Source organism: Schistocerca piceifrons, chromosome 2, assembly GCF_021461385.2.
Source record: "Schistocerca piceifrons isolate TAMUIC-IGC-003096 chromosome 2, iqSchPice1.1, whole genome shotgun sequence".
In the NCBI taxonomy this organism is placed as follows: Eukaryota; Metazoa; Arthropoda; class Insecta; order Orthoptera; family Acrididae; genus Schistocerca; species Schistocerca piceifrons.
Window position 1 is genome coordinate 99,677,355 of NC_060139.1, and position 20,476 is coordinate 99,697,830.

Sequence of the window (20,476 nt, forward strand, 5' to 3'; positions counted from 1 at the left end):
AATTGTGTGATCAAGAAGCAAGGTGGGACATTTTAAATATTATACTCAGTGAAACTAGATTGTCTACGTGCTGTATATTATGCTAGCGTAATACAAAAATTTGAAAAGTGGGAATTTCTACGAGTGTATACCCTTTGTGCTCCTGGTAAAAAGCGTCCAAGATCTGAGGTAGCATCCAAGAGCTGAAGTACGTATTAAGTTTCACTGTGATAACTTTTTGTACTGTGTGTATGCAGACATCACATTGTCACTGTAAGTTAGAAACAGTCAAGAAACCCCAGTGAATTAGAATGTTGTAATTGGTGCAAAGTGATGAGCAAAATCATATTAGTGCTTGTATACATAGTATTAGAGTCAATAAACTAATTATACAACAGGCTGAACAAATGGAGAACATGCTCGGTATTATTCCAAAAGTATCAGTATCCTGGAAGAGTCTGGTGATTTGGTACTACATTTAATTTTCTGAAATGTATTGCTGACTAAGGCAGCTCTACATCCATGACAATGTTTTTCGAACAACGTGAACTCTTTCCCTGACAAGGCACACCTGGCTAGCTTCCACATTCCTTCCACATGCATTATCTCACCTGCTTACAGTGCACTAACCATCTTGTGGTGGATCAGGTATTTACTTTTCTCAATAATAACTCTTTTATCATGAATGACATTGTCAGTTTGGCAAGCTGTAGGCCTCGAGGGCACGCTCATCATTATTTTCATATTTGTCAGATGAAGAACAGGAAGAAAATCCTTTGGTAAGTTTCCATTCCAGTCATTCTCTGTTAAAAACATGATGTGTTATGGGAATTCTGCCAAAACTCCTACAGAACAGGTGATTTATTTTTCTGTGAATTGTTGATCTTTTCTCATTTTAGAAGCATCATTTATGAGTAACAGCTACATTTTTCTTTTTGACAGGTTTAATTGTGCTTCTTTTGCCAAAACACAGTATAGTTTGCAAAGGCGCATCTTGCAGTAGCTATTGCAACAGAATCCTGAAACAGTACCTCATTAAATAAGCACCTGACAGCCAGGGATGTCAATAACCTACAGAAAACATCATTGTGTCAGTTTGCAGTAACATAAGGAAACAAAATTTACTGTTTATTTTCATACTAGGAAATTCTGTTTTCACTTGCTGTCAATGACTCATAAAAAATTACAGTAAGGAATTAAAAATAAAATAAAGTAAAAGCTATAGCTTCAGCTATATCAATGTAGATAAGAAATTTCCATGCATTAACCATTTGGCAAAACACTCTCCACCTCGCATGCTATCTTTTGCCAAAATATTGTTTTGATATCTCGACTAGTGCAGGAGTTACGAGGGATGCTACAAATACTTCATTCTTGTGTGTGCACGATTGGAAGTGAATGGCGACATATGATACATTTTCTGAAGATTGGAGACAGATACAGCCCTCCTCCTAAGTCTAAAGAAAAATTCAATATGTTAGTCTAAATTTCATTTGCAGCAACATATTGTGTAATATGCACCAAACACAAAATCTTAGTGAAAATCAACTTTTTTTTACTGAATAGTTTCCATGAAATTGTTTGACAAAGATTGCAGGGTGCCTGCCTCATTTCTGTCAGAGCAATGCATCACCAACAGGTGCAGGCAAAGAATGCCTGTGCATCTCGATATACGAAGGACCTGCACAACACGCAGAACTTGGGTGTCACACTGTTATGCCGTGTCACTTCACATGTGCCATACATGTCTCAGTTTGCGCGTAGCCTTAGTGCTACCCATGTGAAGCTGAAGCGTGTTACTATTATGAAATAAAATATCTGGTTGTATGTCCTAGTTCAGTACATAGTTTTAATACTCATGCTCTTCCACAGTGATTTTTATTTAGGATATCTTGGGAACATTTAGCAGGTGTTTAACAAATGTAATTTTTGCAACATGGGTGTTCCTCAATAGTTTGTACATTATTACAGTATGAAATAAAATTAAGATACTGGACATTCTCTCTTTGATTCAAGCATGATTCCTGTTTCTGATGAAACTTACTTATGTAAAATACGTTTTTTCTCAAAATTTACAGTACTATAAATAGTTCTATTCTGTGAATGTGTAAATTTTTTAATTTTGCAATAGCAGAGCACATTGATGAAAAAGTTTGCTATAGGGAAATGCTTGTTCATTTTGCATTTACAATGAAAGTGACGCTGCAGCTATGCTGTTCAGGTGGTGAATATCTTTTATTTGTCACAGCTTTATTTTAGTATAATATATTAGCTGCTAAAGAAATACAAAATATGTAAATTTTGTTCAGATTTAAGACCTGTTCCTCATTAAATATAGTACCAGACTATTTGTAACATATTGAAAAGAGAAGTAATACATTTCATATAATAGAAAATTTTCAACACAATCAGGATGTCGGTCTGAGCTTCAGTGCAGAAATTCAAAGTGTGTCAGCTTCACCACTTGCCCACCACATGAACTTGCCAGCTTATTATAGTTATGTTGACTGAAGCCCACAACTTTTTGATTTATTTATACACTGTAGAGAGATAAGCTAAAAGCCAAAATAACTGTCAAGATTTCTTCACTGGAGACTGTATCTGTGAAATTTCATCTATTCAGTGCCTCACAATTATCTACCTCTGCTTGTAAAACTATTATTAGCCACAGTTGATATGGTTTTCCCCTGTTCTAATTGTAATTTACTTGTTGTTGATATAAACATTGCATCCATTGTGTCTATGAATTTTCTGGTGCTGTTGCAGAATCAGGGTAAAGGTAACTGTCACCATGTAGGTATATGTTAGTTTGTTAGAGAAGAGTAGAGTAGAGTCGACTAGAGTTTTATTGGTCCTGGTAATCATATAGTACACAAATAGTACAGTCTGATGCAAGGAAAGTCAATGTATAACAAAATATAATATTACATTTGATTAATGTCATTATTTCTACCTTAAATGATCACTGAGTTACATTACACAGAGCAAATATTGTACAAAAAAAAGTAGATATTTTAAAGCAGAAAGAGAATTTATTGTACTGGCAGATTAATATTTGTATTACAGTAACATTTACATGGTAAATCATTAAAGTTCTAGTAACATTTATATGATACATCACTAAGGCAAAGGCACAAATCGTTAGTGAACTTTCTGAAGGAACTCATGGAGGCTGTAGAAGCAGTGATGAGTCAAATATGCCATAGCATTGACTTGAAATTTGCCAGGTCTTTTATTGATTTAATTTGTGGGGAAGTTTCTTATAAATAAGTTTCCCATAATACAGGGTTCCTTTTTTATTCAGAGTGGTGTTGGTGGGCTCTAGATGAAAGTCTCCTCTTTGCTTGGTGTTATGGGAGTGGATATTTTCATTTTTCTGGAAGGGAGTGGGATTTTCCATTGAATATTTTTTCACAAATACAGTTATCTCATACACATATATACATGGAAGTGGGAGGATTTCTAGCTTTTTAAAGAGTGGTCTACAGGTTTTGTTCCATTTTACACCTTCCATTACTCTTATAATTCTTTTTTGTAGCCTAAAGAGCTTTTGGCTAAGAGAAAATTAAACCCAGAAAATAATTCCATGTTTCAGTTGTGAGTGTGTATAGGCATAATACACAGTTTTCAGAGAATCTTTGTTGCAGCATTCCTCTAATATTCTCATTAAGTAGCATGTAGTGCTTAATTTCTTACGAACTTTTTCAATATGTGTCCCCCATTCAAGATTATCTTGGAGCCATATTCCTAAGAACTTAATGTTGTCTACATTCTAAAGGTCTTATATCTAAAAACAAAGATGATGTAACTTACCAAATGAAAGCGTTGGTATGTTGATAGAGACACTAACAAACACACAAAATTCAAGCTTTCGCAACCCATGGTTGCTTCATCAGGAAAGAGAGGAGGAGAGGGAAAGACGAAAGGATGTGGGTTTTAAGAGAGAGGGTAAGGAGTCATTCCAATCCCGGGAGCGGAAAGACTTACCTTAGGGGGAAAAAGGGACAGGTATACACTCGCGCGCGCACACACACACACATATCCATCTGCACATATACAGACACAAGCAGACATATGTAAAGGCAAAGAGTTTGGGCAGAGATGTCAGTCGGGGCGGAAGTACAGAGGCAAAGACGTTGTTGAATGACAGGTGAGGTATGAGCGGCAGCAACTTGAAATTAGCGGAGGTTGAGGCCTGGTGGGTAACGGGAAGAGAGGATATATTGAAGGGCAAGTTCCCACCTCCAGAGTTCTGATAGGTTGGTGTTAGTGGGAAGTATCCAGATAACACAGACAGTGTAACACTGTGCCAGTTGATCGGCCTTCCCTGGACCATGTTGTGCTGTGGATACTATTTTGTGCTCTTCCAGAAAAACTACTACTCTTCTTTGAAAAAAATTTCCTATGGTTTTTGAGAATACAGATAGTAGAGCAATGGGCCTTTAGTTGGCCACTTCATCCTAGTTCGAATAGTGGTTTGAACTTATCTGTTTTTAGGCACGATGGCAAAATTCTGGTTTGAAAGGAATTATTTTAAAGGTGAGCTAATGGTACACTAATGAGATCTCCACATTTTTTAATAAGGCTGCCTGGGATGCCATCTATTCCAGTGGAATGATTCACTTTTAAAGTTCAAATAACTGATAGGACTTCTTTCTGGGTTGTTGGAAAGAGAAACAGTGAAGTGGGATTTATGTTGGTATTCACAGATGATACTGGGCAATTTGTATTGCAAGGTTTGATTTCAGCGATTAATTGCTCACTTATATTGGTAGAATAAGTATTGAACACATTTGCTATTTCTTTAGGATCATTAATTTCTTTGCCATGACAATTCAGTTTAATATTGGAATTTAGAGGAGAAACATTGTCAGTTTGCTGTTTCAATACACTCCACACAGCTTTCATTTTGTTATTGGCATTATTTATATAGCAGTCATTTGCCATTACTTTAGCTTCTTTGATCACTTTTTTAAGTATCATTTTACAATTGTTGAAATATGCAAGAAATTCATTGGATACTATGGAAGACTTGGCGATCTCATATAATCTTCGTTTTTCTGCACGACTTTTTTATACCTGTTGTCAACCAGCAATTTTTTCTGTTAAGCCTACTACATTTGATTTTCTGGTTTGTTTTTAGCTGTAAATGACATGTTAAAATCATATGTAAATATATCCATAAATATGTTGAACTTCTCATCTGTGCTTTCATATCCGTACATTTCAGTCCATGTTTCCTTCTTTAGTAAATTCTTAAAGTATTCAATGTTTTGAGGGCTGAAGGTTCTTCCTATTTTTATTGTTTCTGATTGTTTAATTAAGTTCAGCACCGAAGATATTTCAAGAATCTGATCATAGTGGTCACTGAAACCTGTGTTGAAGTTTCTAGCTGCATATTCATGGCTTTCCTTGTTTATCAGTATCATATCAATAGTGGTGCTGGATACACCTGTAACTCTGGTAGGGGAATTTATAATTGGGAGCAGGTTGTATGTTGCACAAATAGCCATTAGATCATCTCTATCTTTTGAAACTTTGTTAAAGTTAATGTTAAAGTCTCCACATATTATAACTGTTTTGTTTAGGTCCCTTATACTGTCAAGACTACCTTCAAGTTGGTTAAAGGATATTTTTATGTTTGAGTTTGGACTTCTGTACAGGCAGATGATGATTGTTTTTATTTAGGTTAGTTCTACAACAAAGATTTCAAAATCGCCTTCTTTTCCTAAATTTCCGAGAGATTTTAGGCAGCAATAGCTGTTACTGTCTTTCACAAATATACATGTTCCTCCATGTGTAGATATTTTTCTACAGAAACGAGATGTCATAACATAACCCTGTATACTTGTGATTGCTAACATCTCATCAGTTAGACAACGTTCACTGAAACACATTACAGATACTTCTTTTAATTGATCTGACAGTAAAACTTCTTGCTCATTAATTTTGTTTCACAATGACTGCACATTGTGATGGACAATTATAAATTTGGGGTTTCTGCTTGGCATATCTGATTCATCACTTACTTTTATTTGTCTCTCCCTTCCTTTTGTTTTAATCTGAAGAACACTTCCGGGATGAACTATGGAGGTGCTGTCTGTATCTGTGGCCAGTAAAAATCCTCACTTCTTGATGGTGGTTGTCTTGCTCTAGCAAGTTGTGTCCCCTCACTGTTGTTGGGAGGATATATAAAGGAAGCTAATAGATTGTTCTATTCCTTAGAAGTCTTTCTTTAATTATTTCACTAACATGATCACAAACAAACCTTTTCCCTTCATAGTTCAAATGCATTCCATGCTTTGTGTGCAGATTTCAATGCAGCTTGTTTATATCAAGTACATTGCACTTAGTGTATTGAGAGCAAACTTTCCTTATTTTAATGTTTGTTTTCCGAATTTCTTTGTTTACACACGAACTATAAATTAGATCGTGCTTATGAGGCAGAGTGGCAACTACTGTGTTTCTGCATTTGTTAGCTTGTAGAAAATTCTGCAGTGTTTTCATGCAAACCTCTGCTTCATTTTTTGCCACATTGCTTGAACCCATTATACAGAGAATAAAGTCATTTTCCATTTCTTCTGAGAGTTAGTGTCTACAACATTTTGACATCCCGCTCCTGGTTTCACTACACTAGTCACAGCTGTCGTGATTTTTCTCATGGAGCATGCTGGATAGATTTCTGCCATGACTGTCTGTTAGTAATAGTACATTATACTTCTTCCGTGATGGTCTGTGTTTGTTGTTTACATTTCTTGCAAAAACACTATTCATTTTCAGTTCACTAATTTTTGCAAGTTCACGATCATTTGGAGTCGTTATCACAGTCACTTGTTTGCAAAATGTGACAGTTTTAACAGAATTTGTTGATCTTTTTGCAGTTGGAAAACTATCTTTATATGACACTTTTATCCTCTCAGACGATTTATTACTTTTGACTTGCATCACTTCACTTGGTGTTGGCTTCGATCGTAGATCCCGATTTTTCTTTCTTGAGTGAATCAATATCGCTTCTTAAAGCACCGAGTGCAAATTGTAAGCTTACAATTCATTCTTTTAGCATTGTTATTTCAGTGTTACAATTCTTATAAACTCCTTTTTTAACCGCATAACTATAACTATTTTTCAAGTTAGAATCACACACTTCTACTCTCACAGCCATCTTGTCTGTTAGACAGGAATACTTCCCCTATATGAGACAACTTGTGATATAATTCAACTAAGTGAATGTAACAATTTGTTCCAAAGTACAAAGGGCAACTAAAACAAGTTGGAAGATTAGTGTGCTCAGTAAAGTAGAAAAAGGCAGGTAGTAGTGTTGTATCCCAAAGAGGAATTCAAGACATTCACATCTGTGCAGGGTCATGTAGAAAACTGTGGCTCAAATTCACAACAATAGTTGACCAAGCATTAGGTAAATATGTACCTAGCATAAGAGTTCACGTTGGTGGGAGGGAACCTCCATAATATACAGTCCCTGTGAACAAACTGCAAGAGAAACTGTATTGCAGTGAAAGACTGCATAGGGCTACAAAAAGAGTTATACCTAATGAACCACTTTTGGCTGTCATAAGGACAGTGCTTGAAGCTTTCAGTGACTATCATAAAATCATCTCTAATAAAATGAAAATAAATTATAGTCGTGTGTAAAGAGTGTCAAGGGCGCCAAAGTTAGTGTCATTTTTCAGGGCTGGCACACAAACTGAAGCTGAGAGTAACAAAGCAAAATCAGAAGTTCTGAACTCCCTTTTCAAATGTTTCTTTACAAGGGAGGCTCCATGAGTATTGCCCTAATTTAATACTGTCACCACTGTAAAGGTGAGAGATGTAGATAATGATGTCAGTAGTGTTGACAAATATCAGAGACCCTACAGTTGTTCAAGACCACAGAACCCAATGGAATCCCTACCAGATTCTATATAGAATTTTCCATTGAGTTAGCCACTGTTTCTAACTGTAATATGTCTTACACCCATCACTTGAGATGCTATAAACAATAGTTGCAAGAAATCATAGGTCACATCAGTCTACAAGATGGGTAGCAGAAGTGAACCAGAAAACTACCATCCAGTATCTTTGACATCCATGTGTTGTAGAATTGTAGAACATATTCTGAGCTCAAACGTATGGAGGTTTTTCAAAAAGAATTATCTCCCTCATGTCAACCAGCAAGGACTCCAAAAACATCTGTCAGAATACACATGAGGGATGGTAAAATGTTCCTTGTGGGAGCATTCAGGGATGAGGTGGAGAGACAGTAGGGCAGCTAAGTGCTGTCGGGAGGTTAGACGGAGGGCCGGGAGGCCTCCTCCTTATCCCCACCACCCAGTTGCCTCTCCCATTGTGTGCTGCTCCTCACAGTCTGGCTTCAGCAGCCAGAGACAGTGATCATGCATAGGTGTGTATGTGTGTGTGTGTGTGTGTGTGTGTGTGTGTGTGTGTGTGTGTGTGTGTTGTCTATTTATAACAAAGGCGCTGTTGGCCAAAAGCTCACTTTCTGACTGTCATTTTGTTACACCTCTCTGTGACTCAGCATCTCCACTATATGGTGAGTAGCAACTATCCTTTTTGTATTACCATTACATTCAGCCCTGGATTTTCCATTGTTTGAAATGCAAAACTGTTTGACAAAATGCTAAAATGTATCATGTGGCCACAATATCAATGTGAGGCAACTGTAATCAGCCAATTCATGCAAATACCTGGGTGAAACAGTTTGTGCAGATTTTAAATTATTTTATCACTTAGGCTTAGCCATAGATAAAGTAAGTAGCAGACTTCAAGTGCATTGATGGAATGCTGGGAAATTGCAGTCAGTATAAAGAGAAGATAAAACTCTTTTGTGATTTATCATAGAATCTTGGGCAATGCACTTACAAAATAGAACTATCAGAGGATACTACGTATTCAAAGAAGAGGCAGCAGAGAGTATCATGGTAAACATCAACTACCAGACACTCAAAGATGATGCCAGGCTTCCCACAAATGTCTACTTGTAAATGTCCAAGGACGATGATTAATTGAGGGCTCTAGGAATATATTCTGTGTATTGACACCATAGGGATTCGAAAGACAAGATTATATTAATTACAGTGCACACTGTGGCATTTAAGCTGCCATTCTTCCCACACACTATAAGTGATTGGAAGAGGATGAAACCCTAGTGCGTGTAACTGTGAGAAGTACTATCTCCCATGCACTTCGCGGTGACCTGTAGTGTATGGAAGTACATGTAGATAATGAAAGGTACTTGCTATCATTGGAAAACTGAAATAGTATTGGTACTGTCATGTAAGTACTTATAGTGAATATATTGTGGTTGGTTTCTATTGTGTGACACCAGTGTATCAACATTGAAAGAATCCAGGAGATCCATATCTGTTACAGATAACCCATTGTGATGTGAAAAACATCCACTCAGAGGAAGGACACAATAAATGTATTATTTGCCTCATGATCTGCAACTGAATCTGCTTTGTTTTACAGAGGGCATGCCCCAGCAGAGGGTGTGTTGGACTCAAATAAGACGCTGTCTTATGACAGTCAGTGTCCACTGGGCATTGTCCCTCATTCAATAAGAGGTTTCTTATCATCATATGAACAATTGATATGCGTCAGCCATGCATTCCAGAGCTGCACAGCTTGTTCCAAAATGGTGAGCCTTTCTCTCTACTGTATTCTGTTCATACAAATATATGTGCACTTCCAATAAAAATTTGCATGAAAAAATATAACTTTCAGAAAGCTTATTTCTTGTAAAATGTGCATGTGATACACTGTCGCTACGGGTATGTAAATACTGTAAGCTTCTCATTAGAACAAAAACAGACATTTGCAGGTAGTGAGAAAACTTCTACTATGTGCTTCTAAAGTGCATGTAATATGGTAAAATAGGCAGATTCTCACAACGCCTGCCATGAATCTCTAGAATGAAAATTAATTCCATTGTTTATTTCTACAGACTATTTAGTAGAGTAAAATAGCTAGTATGTCATTAAATGTCATTGTTCATTAAGGAGTTGTTAGCCTACAACATTTATAAGTTTTTTATCCTGATGAGGTAGCAGTGTGTCATGAAGTGTAACAGTCAGTGCTCGCCCATGTAGTTGATGCACCAGTTGCACCCATTTTAAATCTACTTTTTCTGGCACCCTTTATAGCACATAAAGTTCATTAGGAAAATTTCGTACATCAAACGCAACACTGAAAACTAAACTTAGCAATTCATACAGGTAGGAATTAAAGAAGATTGTTTTGTGCAGTAAGAAAATCAGTGCCACAAATGTAATTTCTGACCTCAATATGCATATATAGAACATGGCTCCAATTATCACAGAGTGACAGGAGCTACAAACACAAAATACTCATAGTGGATTTGCTATTGCCAAAATATAAATTGGGCACATACAAAGGAGGGGGGCTTCAGTGGTGCAAAGAGCATGATATCAGCATTACTGAGCAGTGGAAATGTGTAGTAATTCCACTGCAGGAGGCTTTTGGAAAGAAGCTGGATGCTTGTGAGTGAGATTAACATGAATTTATTTCAAACAATGGAGTGTATAGAAAGATCACATGGATACAGTACACAATCATTCACAGCAAGCTTAGGACAGCTCGAGTGAGAAAAGATATTTGTCCCTGTGGTAGGTCTAAATAAACTCATTTCCAAAGAGTTTTGCTTCTGTTATATTTTGCATCATTGATGATGAGGTCCCCCAGAGCTGCCCACAGACTGTCTGACTGCCTGTGTTTGCCTGCCTGCAGCAATTCGTTGATAGTGGTTTTGATCACTTTTAGCATTTCTGATGCCAACCAGTTTGCTTTATGGTAGACTGGTGGGCTAGCATGGTGTTGATTTTGTCCATTGTGTCACGTCTAATGCTTCGCTGTTTATACATTGCATACATTGCATTGAGAATATAGGTTCACACACACACACACACACACACACACACACACACACACACGCACAGTGGATGCATGCATACTCGCAGAAAACTTCTACAGACATGTATTTGTTGCGATTCATGTGGGGTAGGATTCACCAACTGTCCGCATGTGCAGTCTGGCAACACTTCAGTGGGTGCTCTTCCTGCTTTAAGTGCCTGTTTTGTGGCATCCAAGTCACCTCACAAATGTGCCCAAGCTTCCAATGCAAAATTATCATTGGGTAGCCTGAGACTCTCCTTTTCTGTTCTTCATAACTCTTTGTCACCACTTATATTTGGACTCCAAAGCCCCATGGTTGTTAAGTAGTTGTTGGGTAAGATTTGAAGGAGGTTGTACTGAAGTTTCCCCTCTGACACTTCATGTGACTATGCTGGCAGACTGCCAGGTACTGAGTCTCCACTGCTAGTTTGTGTGGGGGATCGATAGTGATATATCAGGGGAGAAGTGAAATCAATGGACGAAATTCGTGCCCAAAATCAGTTCATGACAATAAACTGCTATGTAAATTTCTTATGCAAACCAAGGACAACAGTGTGTGTCATGGTTTCAAATAGCCTGATAAAAGTGGCGTTTTGCGGCATGCAGTTAGATGTCATATGTTCCATTTGTGGCATTTCCCCAGGAATGTTGCTCACTTCAGAGCCAGTGTCTACAAGGAACTATTGATTTGTTGAGATATATAGCACATATACTGTAACACCACCACTTTTAGATGGGGCAGAATTAGTTTGGCCCACTTGCTTGAGCTATAGGCAGCTTTGTTGTGCATCATGATCCAGGGCATCTACTGCAGACTGCAGTTTGCGTTTAGGTAATTGCATGGCATGGAGCAGCTGCATGCCTGGTTGCTGAAACATGAGTGAAGCCAACACAGTCACAGCCATGCCGCTTCACTGCCATGAGGTATGTTATTGTTGGTCACAGGTGTGGAAGTTATGGCCAGCCAGTGATCACTGCTCTTGGAGTCGTCGTTCGTGACATCAGTCTTGTCAGTGTACATAATGTCTCAAGTTTCAGTGTCTCCTCATGGCTGCAGCCAGCATGTTGTGCCAGAACTTTGGTGGTGGTGTTTATTGTTACATCGCACTTGAGTATTGCTGTTGCTGTGGGATTCCGAAAAGTCTGTCAGCCAGAAAAAATTTGCTTTCCCTCATATCATATTTGTGTACAATTATCATTGACTGTATCTGAGGCAGTACTTTAATTAACCAGTGTGTGCTATGTAACATGGCAGTCAGGTTGATCAATTCATAAGATATCTCCACATCTGGGAGAGTGTCCTTGCATGACACAGATGGAAAACCAAGAGGCTTCTTCTGATGTGGCTCAACTGGCTGGGCCCCACAATCGATTATGAATGAATTTGTCTGGATCATTCCCGAAACAGATTGACCAGTAAAATAACATGAAGCCTTGTCACGCAGACATGAAATAGTTGCCCAAATGCTGTCTTGTTGATGTGAAGCAAGATTTTCATCATCACCAAAAGCACAAAGGCGTTCAAAATGCATTGAAATTGTTTGTGCACATGTTGAGCATAGTTGCCGTCAATGGTAAGATACAGAAGAATCTCATTTTCATGTTTTACATCTGATCCAAGTGGAAGAGAATATCGTGTGAGTCACTCTTAGTGTCACCATTCCATATGAATTGTCTGAAAAGATATCAAAGCTAACACTCCATTTTAAAGTACACTTGTTATGTCAAGATAAAGGCTGCTGCTTGTTGTGGGGTCAAGACTGTCGAAATTGCAATGCAGGAGGCTTGCAGAATGAAGCTGGTTGCTAGTGAGTGAGGTTAACACTTGTTTATTACTAGCAATGGAACAAACAGAAAGGTCATTTGCTTACAATACAATCATTCACAATGAACTGAGGATGGCTCAAGTGACAAAGATATCCCTCCCTTTGTGAGGGCTAAGTAACATCGCTGTCTGAGAGTTTTAGCTGGGTGATACTTCATGTCACCAGTGGTGTGGTCTCCATCACAGGTAGTGTGGTCTGACAAGTGTAATTTTACATTATTATCTACCACAGGATGTACTGTATTGTCCCAAAAAAAGCTGCCAACTTAACCCAAATTTCCCTCTCGAAAATTTAGGCTTCAGCTTGTATCCACTACTTTGTCTTTTTACATACACTTTCTGTAAAAGTGTTATGCTCATGTGCAGCTGTACAATTAGTGCATTTAATGGAAACTGCTGGCAAGGCATTCTGCTACACAACAATGCAAACTTTTGCCAGTATTTTATTGGCTTTAACATTATGTAGGTCTATTGATATAGTTTTGTTAGTTTATAATTCAGTTTCAGGTGGATACTGGTAAGAAAAACAGATTTATGCCGATATGAATGACCATTTACAGTGCAAAGCATCATCAAGCCAAGGAATTTGATGTACTTATGATGCAAGCTTCAAACTACAGTTGTTCGTTATGCCAAAACCACAACCAACAGAGAAGCCAGAAGAAAGTATGGCCTGGACAAATGTAATGTGCAACATTATGTTGCTTCAGAAAAAAAATGGAAGAAAGCAGTTTCCACAAGAAAATCATTCAGGGCACCAAAATGTGGCATATATCTGGAACTAGAAGCTAAGGTTCTTTCCTATGTGCAATGTAAGAGGAAAGATGGGATGCCTATCTCTTGAGATATAATCTAACTGAAGGCCCTGGATATTGCAAGAGTCTTAAACAAGCCACAAGAAGACTTGTGTGTGAGTACTGGTTGGTGTCATTGGTTTATGCAGAAAAATGGCCTTGCTCTCCTGTGAAATACTACTCTAGCACAGAGAATCCTGGCAGATTTCGTGGAGAAACCAGTTAACTTCCATTGGTATGTCATCCAGTTGCTGAAAGTGTGAATCATGCTCTGTTCATCAGAGTGGCAATGCTGATGAAGTACCATTATTTTTTGACATGCCAAACAGTATGACTGTAGACATGAAACAAGCATAAACTATCTCATTTATGAGGAACTGCGAATGAAAAATAGAATAAGTGTGATATTAGCTACTACTGCCGATGGGAGGAAGTTACCTCTTTATGTCATTCTGAAGATAAAAACAATGTGGAAAGAAATCTTTCCTAAGGACTTAATGATTCACTGCCGAGGAGAGGGTGGGATGCCAGTGCAACTGATTGTTGACTGGCTGTCTGCTGTTTGGAGTCACAGACCTGGCACACAGCTTGCTAAGAGAGTGATACTAGTTTTTGGATGCTTTTAAGGGACATCTAACTGCTGAAGTACAAAATAAACTTGCTGCATAAGAGACAGATCGTTTCATAATACCCAGAGGAATACCTTCAAAACTACAGGTTCTAGATCTGGACAAGGGCAAGTCATTCAAGGACAGTCTATGAAAAATGTTTTCAGTTTGGCTCGTGGAAGAAGACCATCCCTTTCACCACCTGGTAAGAAGAAGAAGCCATCAGTCACCCTTCTGTGCCAGCGGATTCTTGCTTCTTGGTCCTCCATATTCTCAGGGTCTGTCATAAAGGGGTTCAAGAAATACTGTATACTGAATGCATTGGATGTCAGCAAGTGCAAAATGCTGTGGGAAGAGAATAAGAAAACGATGGGAATGAGAATGATGAAGCAAATACTGGCACTGGTTGTGATGTGAGTGAATAGAACAAAGTATGGTACCAGTATGTTAGGTGCCAATGTTCCGTGTCATATGTTAGAACAAATGTTTACAGCACATACTTCATGTAACTACAACTAAATTTCTGGCAATTTTTCTTTTCTGTCAATTTGTGGCTCATTTTATAGAAAAAGATTTTTTTTTTTAAATTTCTTCTTCATAATTCAAGGGTGTAGCTTACAAGTAGTGGCAACTTATTATCGGGCCAATATGGTAACTACATGTAGGAAACACAGGGAGAAGGATACAATTCAGCCGGTGTTCTGCCAACTTTGAAGCATGGTGGAGTTTCTGGAATGATTTGGGCACTAATAATATGTTTTTTGTCACAGCTGTTGTTTCCAGCATGGCATCACATCTGCAGCATGACAGTTGAAAATACCTTAAAAATGGTTAGATGTGAAAGAGATGTGGAACCTATTGACTGAGACTACATTGTTGTGGCACATTGGCATAACTGCTGCATAGTTTCCAAAGCAGTTTTTATTGTACATAGAGCAACTAAAAGTTTTTAATGTGTCTGGAGCCATACCTACTGCAGTGTTTCGCATAGACTTTGTATGAAGTATGGCAGAAGATCCATATGGCAAACAATATGGTCAAGATAACCTACATATGTTAGTTGGTGTGGGATATGAGGAAACTAGGAACCACAGATAGATCTGACGTCTTAATCATTTTCTAGCAGTATTTATAGCTCAAGAGAGGAGCTGGCAAGGCATGCTATATTGCCGAAAGACAATCAATAAGACAGATGAATATGCTGCCCACCAAAACTTGATTCTACTCCCACTAGTTACAGTCTTACAGTAATAGTTTGACTAGTTGTTCTGGCATTTCTCTCCAGGCATGCCAACACTCATTTATCATATAAAACTGGCAATTTGATTTATGGGAGAAGGGTACTCACTGCCAATCAGCAGCAGTACAGTTCGGATATTATTGGGGATATTAAAGTACAGTATTTGCTCTTAGTGAACTGACATTAATATGGCTGCACACTGTTTCCATCTACAACAGGATTCCCATAGCAACTCCCTGGTTTATTTGAACAGAGATATGTTTCGTTGTATCAAGTCATTTGGCCATAACATGCCATTGTATGATGAGTGTTCAAAATAAAAGGTACTTATCCAAAAGCAATCACCAGACGGCTGAGCACAATTATTCCGCTGTTTCATAAGCTGAAGGATTCCCTGTTCCTAGAACTCCTGTGGCTGTGATAGGAGCCAGTCCTCCATTGTGTCCTTCAGTTTGCTGTCCGAGTTGAAGCGGTTCCTTTTGAGATATTTTTTCATGGACCAAAGCACATGGAAGTCACTAGGTTATATGTCCGGACTGTAGGGCGGATACTCAAGCTGCTCCCACTTGGAACTTGGCCATTAAAGTTTGTGTGAAGTTGGAGACATGTGGACACACGTTATCATGAAGAAGGATCACTCCCACTGTGGGCAGCCCACACCATTTGCTCTTGACAAACTTGTGTAGGCTACGGAGGATTTGGCAGTGCATGCCACATTAATGGTTTTTCTGTGTTCAAGGAATTCTGTGAGTATCTGACCTGGGATGCTGAAAAAGACAGTGGGCATCACCTTGCCTGCTTTGGGCACAGCTTTGAATTTTTTAGGGGGAGGTGGTGACACATTTCGCATTCCTAGATGTCACAGTACTTTATCCCAAAGCAACATAATCAAATTTCAACTGGTTTTGTTGTTATACAATTTTGTACCTTTTCATTTGAACATTCCTTACAATTCACATTCACCTCTTTCTACAACAGTAAATAGAGCTCTGCAATTTCTACAAAAGGTTCACAATGCTGTCATTAGCATACTCGCATATACGTGAAAAATCTACAAACTTCATATTTTCAAAAATCTAGCTTCCTTGGTCTCGAAGACTATGATCGCCTGTTTTCCCAGTGTGGATGCAGGACTTCTGTTGTCAAGGAGAGCATTGAGTATAGAGTTTCAGGCAGTCTGTCAGTACTCATAGATACTTACTTTGTATCTGGAAATAATGTGATGTACATTGTGAATTATGCACTTCACTCTTAACATCTAGGAGGTAGTCATTATAAGGTGACTCGACAGCACACGTACAGCTGCTTAGGATAAGGATCTCTTCATTATGAAACACTGCAGAGTGAACAGTTCCATTTAGATGACATGGACTTGGAGAATAATTCCTCTCCAAGGCATCTGACTCACCTGTGTGGGTACTCTGCAGGTTCATTTTAAGTAACTGGCGTCCTTAATCACACATTTACTTCATGGAGCTATGAATTGGCTTTCTGAAGTACTAGATCACTTGGCAGTTTTGTGAACACTACAATGCTCCCTTAACAGACAAGGAACTTACTATCTTACATGTATAGTGCACTCACATAGTACTTTTTATCTTTTTGCACAAACCTTATGTACAGGTGCTCCAAGGAAAAATGATGCTTCAGATTACAAGAGTGCTTTTTGATGCACCCTCAAGGGAGAAAGGCTTTGTTTTTATTCATTAGCATTTTCTAAGCATTGCATATGTAATGAGTTTCATTAATTAATGAAGATAACATTCATATGTACAGTCACAGTTAGCTTTATTTTCAATAATGCATGATTCAATGTAAAATTATTTGTGACTGAGGGCGGCATTTGTACATACACACACGCATCAAAAAAAGTTTTGCATCACCCCAATTCCCAGAACTCCTGAAGATAGATGTTGACTGTGGATATTGTATTACAGACACAGTCCCTTTGACTGTTCAGAGATGTCACTAAACCCATCCAGCGATGTAAACAACCATGCATGAGCAGCACCTATTAGACGGAGAGGGTCCAACAGCCGATCAGTTCCAGTCATTCCAGCAGGAAGGAGGTACATGGCTCGTGTTGTCTGTAGTTCAACCATGCCTAGACGGTCAATATCATGGTTCGATCATGTATGCATTGTTACTTTGTGCCAGGAAGGGCTCTCAACAAGGGAAGTGTACAGGCGTCTCGGAGTGAACCAAAGCGGTGTTGTTCGAACATGGAGGAGATACAGAGAGACAGGAACTGCCGATGACATGCCTCGCTCAGGCCGCCCAAGGGCTACTACTACAGTGGATGACCGCTACCTATGAATTATGGCTCAGAGGAACCCTGACAGCAACGCCACCATGTTGAATAATGCTTTTCGTGCAACCACAGGATGTCATGTTATGACTCAAACTGTGCGCAATAGGCTGCATGATGTGCAACTTTACTCTCGATGTCCATGGCGAGGTCCATCTTTGCAACCATGCAGAGATGGTACAGATGGGCCCAACAACATGCCAAATGGACCGCTCAGGATTGGCATCATGTTCTCTTCACCAGTGAGTGTCACATATGCCTTCAACCAGACAATCATCAGAGACGTGTTTGGAGGCAACCCGGTCAGGCTGAATGCCTTAGACACACTGTCCAGCGAGTGCAGCATGGTGGAGGTTGCCTTCTGTTTTGGTGTGGCATTATGTGGGCCGAGGTATGCTGCTGGTGGTCATGGAAGGTGCCGTAACAGCTGTACAATACGTGAATGCCATCCTTCGACCAATAGTGCAACCATATCAGCAGCATATTGGCAAGGCATTCATTTTCATGGACAACAATTCACGCCCCCATCGTGCACATCTCGTAAATGACTTTCTTCAGGATAATGACATGCTCGACTATAGAGTGGCCAGCATGTCCTCCAGGCATGAACCCTATCAAACATGCCTGGGATAGACTGAAAAGGGCTGTTTGTGGATGCCGTGACCCACCAACCACTCCGAGGGATCTACGCCTAATCTCTGTTGAGGGGTGGGACAATCTGGACCAACGGTGCCTTGATGAAGTTGTGGATAGTATGCCACAATGAATACAGGCATGCGTAAATGCAAGACGACGTGCTACTGGGTATTAGAGGTACCGGTGTAAACAGCAATCTGGACCACCACCTATGAAGATCTCGCTGTATGGTGGTACAACATGCAATTTGTGGTTTTCATGAGCAATAAAAAGGGTGGAAATGATGTTTATGTTGATCTCTATTCCAATTTTTTGTACAGGTTCCGGAACTCTCGGAACCGAGGTGATGCAAAAGTTTTTTTGATGTGTCTACATTCATTAAAATTACAATCTTGTGTGTTTTAGATGTAATTGATCAACTTAAGTAGTCCTGCTATTACTTTGTAAGTAGCAGCATTAAGATAGGCCTGGAATTTCTGCTCTAAACCTACCTACTCTAGCATGTCTAAAATAAATTGTTTCAGTGGATCTGATGTTACTGAATATTTCCATCTAGTATTGCATGTTGTTTGCTTCAGAAGACTGCAATGAATGTATTTACCTTAATTATTTTATGTCAATTTCACCTTTTAAGACCCAATGTCATCCAAATCTGAATTTGTGTATTACTATTTTGTGTAGCTCATAATCTGGTGCAATCATGTTTGTTCATTGGTCTTAAACGTAACTATTGAGTTTAGTTAACTGTGATACACATGCTTACATTCTAATGTCATGTTTTCTTCTCATAACGTATGCCTGAAAAATCTCATTTTCTCTTGCCTGTCAGCATAATATAGATTGAACAATCGAGGAAACATAATCAAATGTATGTTAGATCCCAGAGCTCTTACTGAGCAGGTCCATTCTTTGGATTCTGAAGAGAGGCAACACTTATGAAACATAGGATGGTATTCTATGTATATCATCTGGTTTCTCCTCCACTGTCATACCACATTCAGGTGTAGCCTGTTGTTAAGATGAATATGGAAATCTTTTCTTAGAAACAACTATCTTGTATAGCCATGTGTGTGTGTGTGTGTGTGTGTGTGTGTGTGTGTGTGTGTGTGTGTTTTACATTCTCTCTCTGACATTTTCACCCAGTACCTTCTGCAATAGTTTCTGATCATTTCCTATGCAATTTTAGGTGATTCAAGAATATCAGCAGCAAGGATTTGCTTTCTTGATGGCAGCTTTTAACAATCCTCATCATCTGGAAGATCTCACAGGCCTCACAGAAATACACCAAAAGAGTGAAGATGCAGAGGTAATGATATTTTCCCCTTGTATTTTAAGTTAGTTGATTATCAGCCATGTACTGACTGACATACTAATTTTTGAGGGTATAAAAGATAAAGAGTTCACTGTAATTTTCAGTGTCATGGGCTAGATTTTACATTTGAATACACAAAAGTTCTACATTTTATTTCCTACAGTTTTTATGAATTTTTGTATTACTTTTGTCATAGAGAAAATATTAAAAAAATTATGCTTTGATTAATGTTCTAGTGTAATGTCACACTTACTCCACAACATATGGCAATAAAGACTGACATCCTACTTGCTTTCTGTTTCAGGTGTGGGAGCTCAGTGACACGAGTGATACAGAATAAGAGATAGCATATGTTTCATGCTCTGATGCATGTAATTAAAATACATTGCTATATTTCATTTTCAGACTGCTGCTTTACCTCGGTTTGATGCTCAGTAAAAAGTTTGCTAGTCTTATTCACAATAAACATGCCGCAAATTTTGGACTTTATATTATATAATTTGTTTACAAAGTTTCCTTTTAGATTTCCTGTCAACCATCACACATTCTGTGAAAACTGTTAGTACTATTGCAGCCATACTTTTTGCATCTCTTGTACAAAGATGTTTATACCAAAAAAGCTTGCTACTCTGTTGGCAGAGGTGTATATATTTGTGTGTGTGTGTGTGTGTGTGTGTGTGTGTGTGTGTCAAGTTTAGTCAGGTATATTTGTTTAATGTTTCACATCATTCTCTACTTTTTGTTCATTCATTACTGTATCATTATACACTTCCTTTAGTTGATGGTAAATTTTTGCAGGGTTCACTTCCCAGCATTCCAACAGCAAATAACATCTCTGACAGACA

At 38.5% G+C, this 20,476-nt stretch overlaps 1 protein-coding gene across 1 annotated transcript in view; it reads left to right on the forward strand.

The window, feature by feature from the left end:
* The window catches only part of LOC124774092 (ubiquitin-like modifier-activating enzyme ATG7), a 107,293-nt gene extending 87,173 nt beyond the window's left edge, over positions 1-20,120 (forward strand). Inside the window, exons 11-13 of the mRNA XM_047249454.1 lie at positions 9,466-9,634; positions 19,506-19,625; positions 19,936-20,120. Of these exons, the coding sequence (XP_047105410.1) occupies positions 9,466-9,634; positions 19,506-19,625; positions 19,936-19,971 (325 nt within the window). The 3' untranslated portion in view covers positions 19,972-20,120. The remainder of the gene's footprint in view (positions 1-9,465; positions 9,635-19,505; positions 19,626-19,935) is intronic.
* Positions 20,121-20,476: the final 356 nt, after the last annotated feature.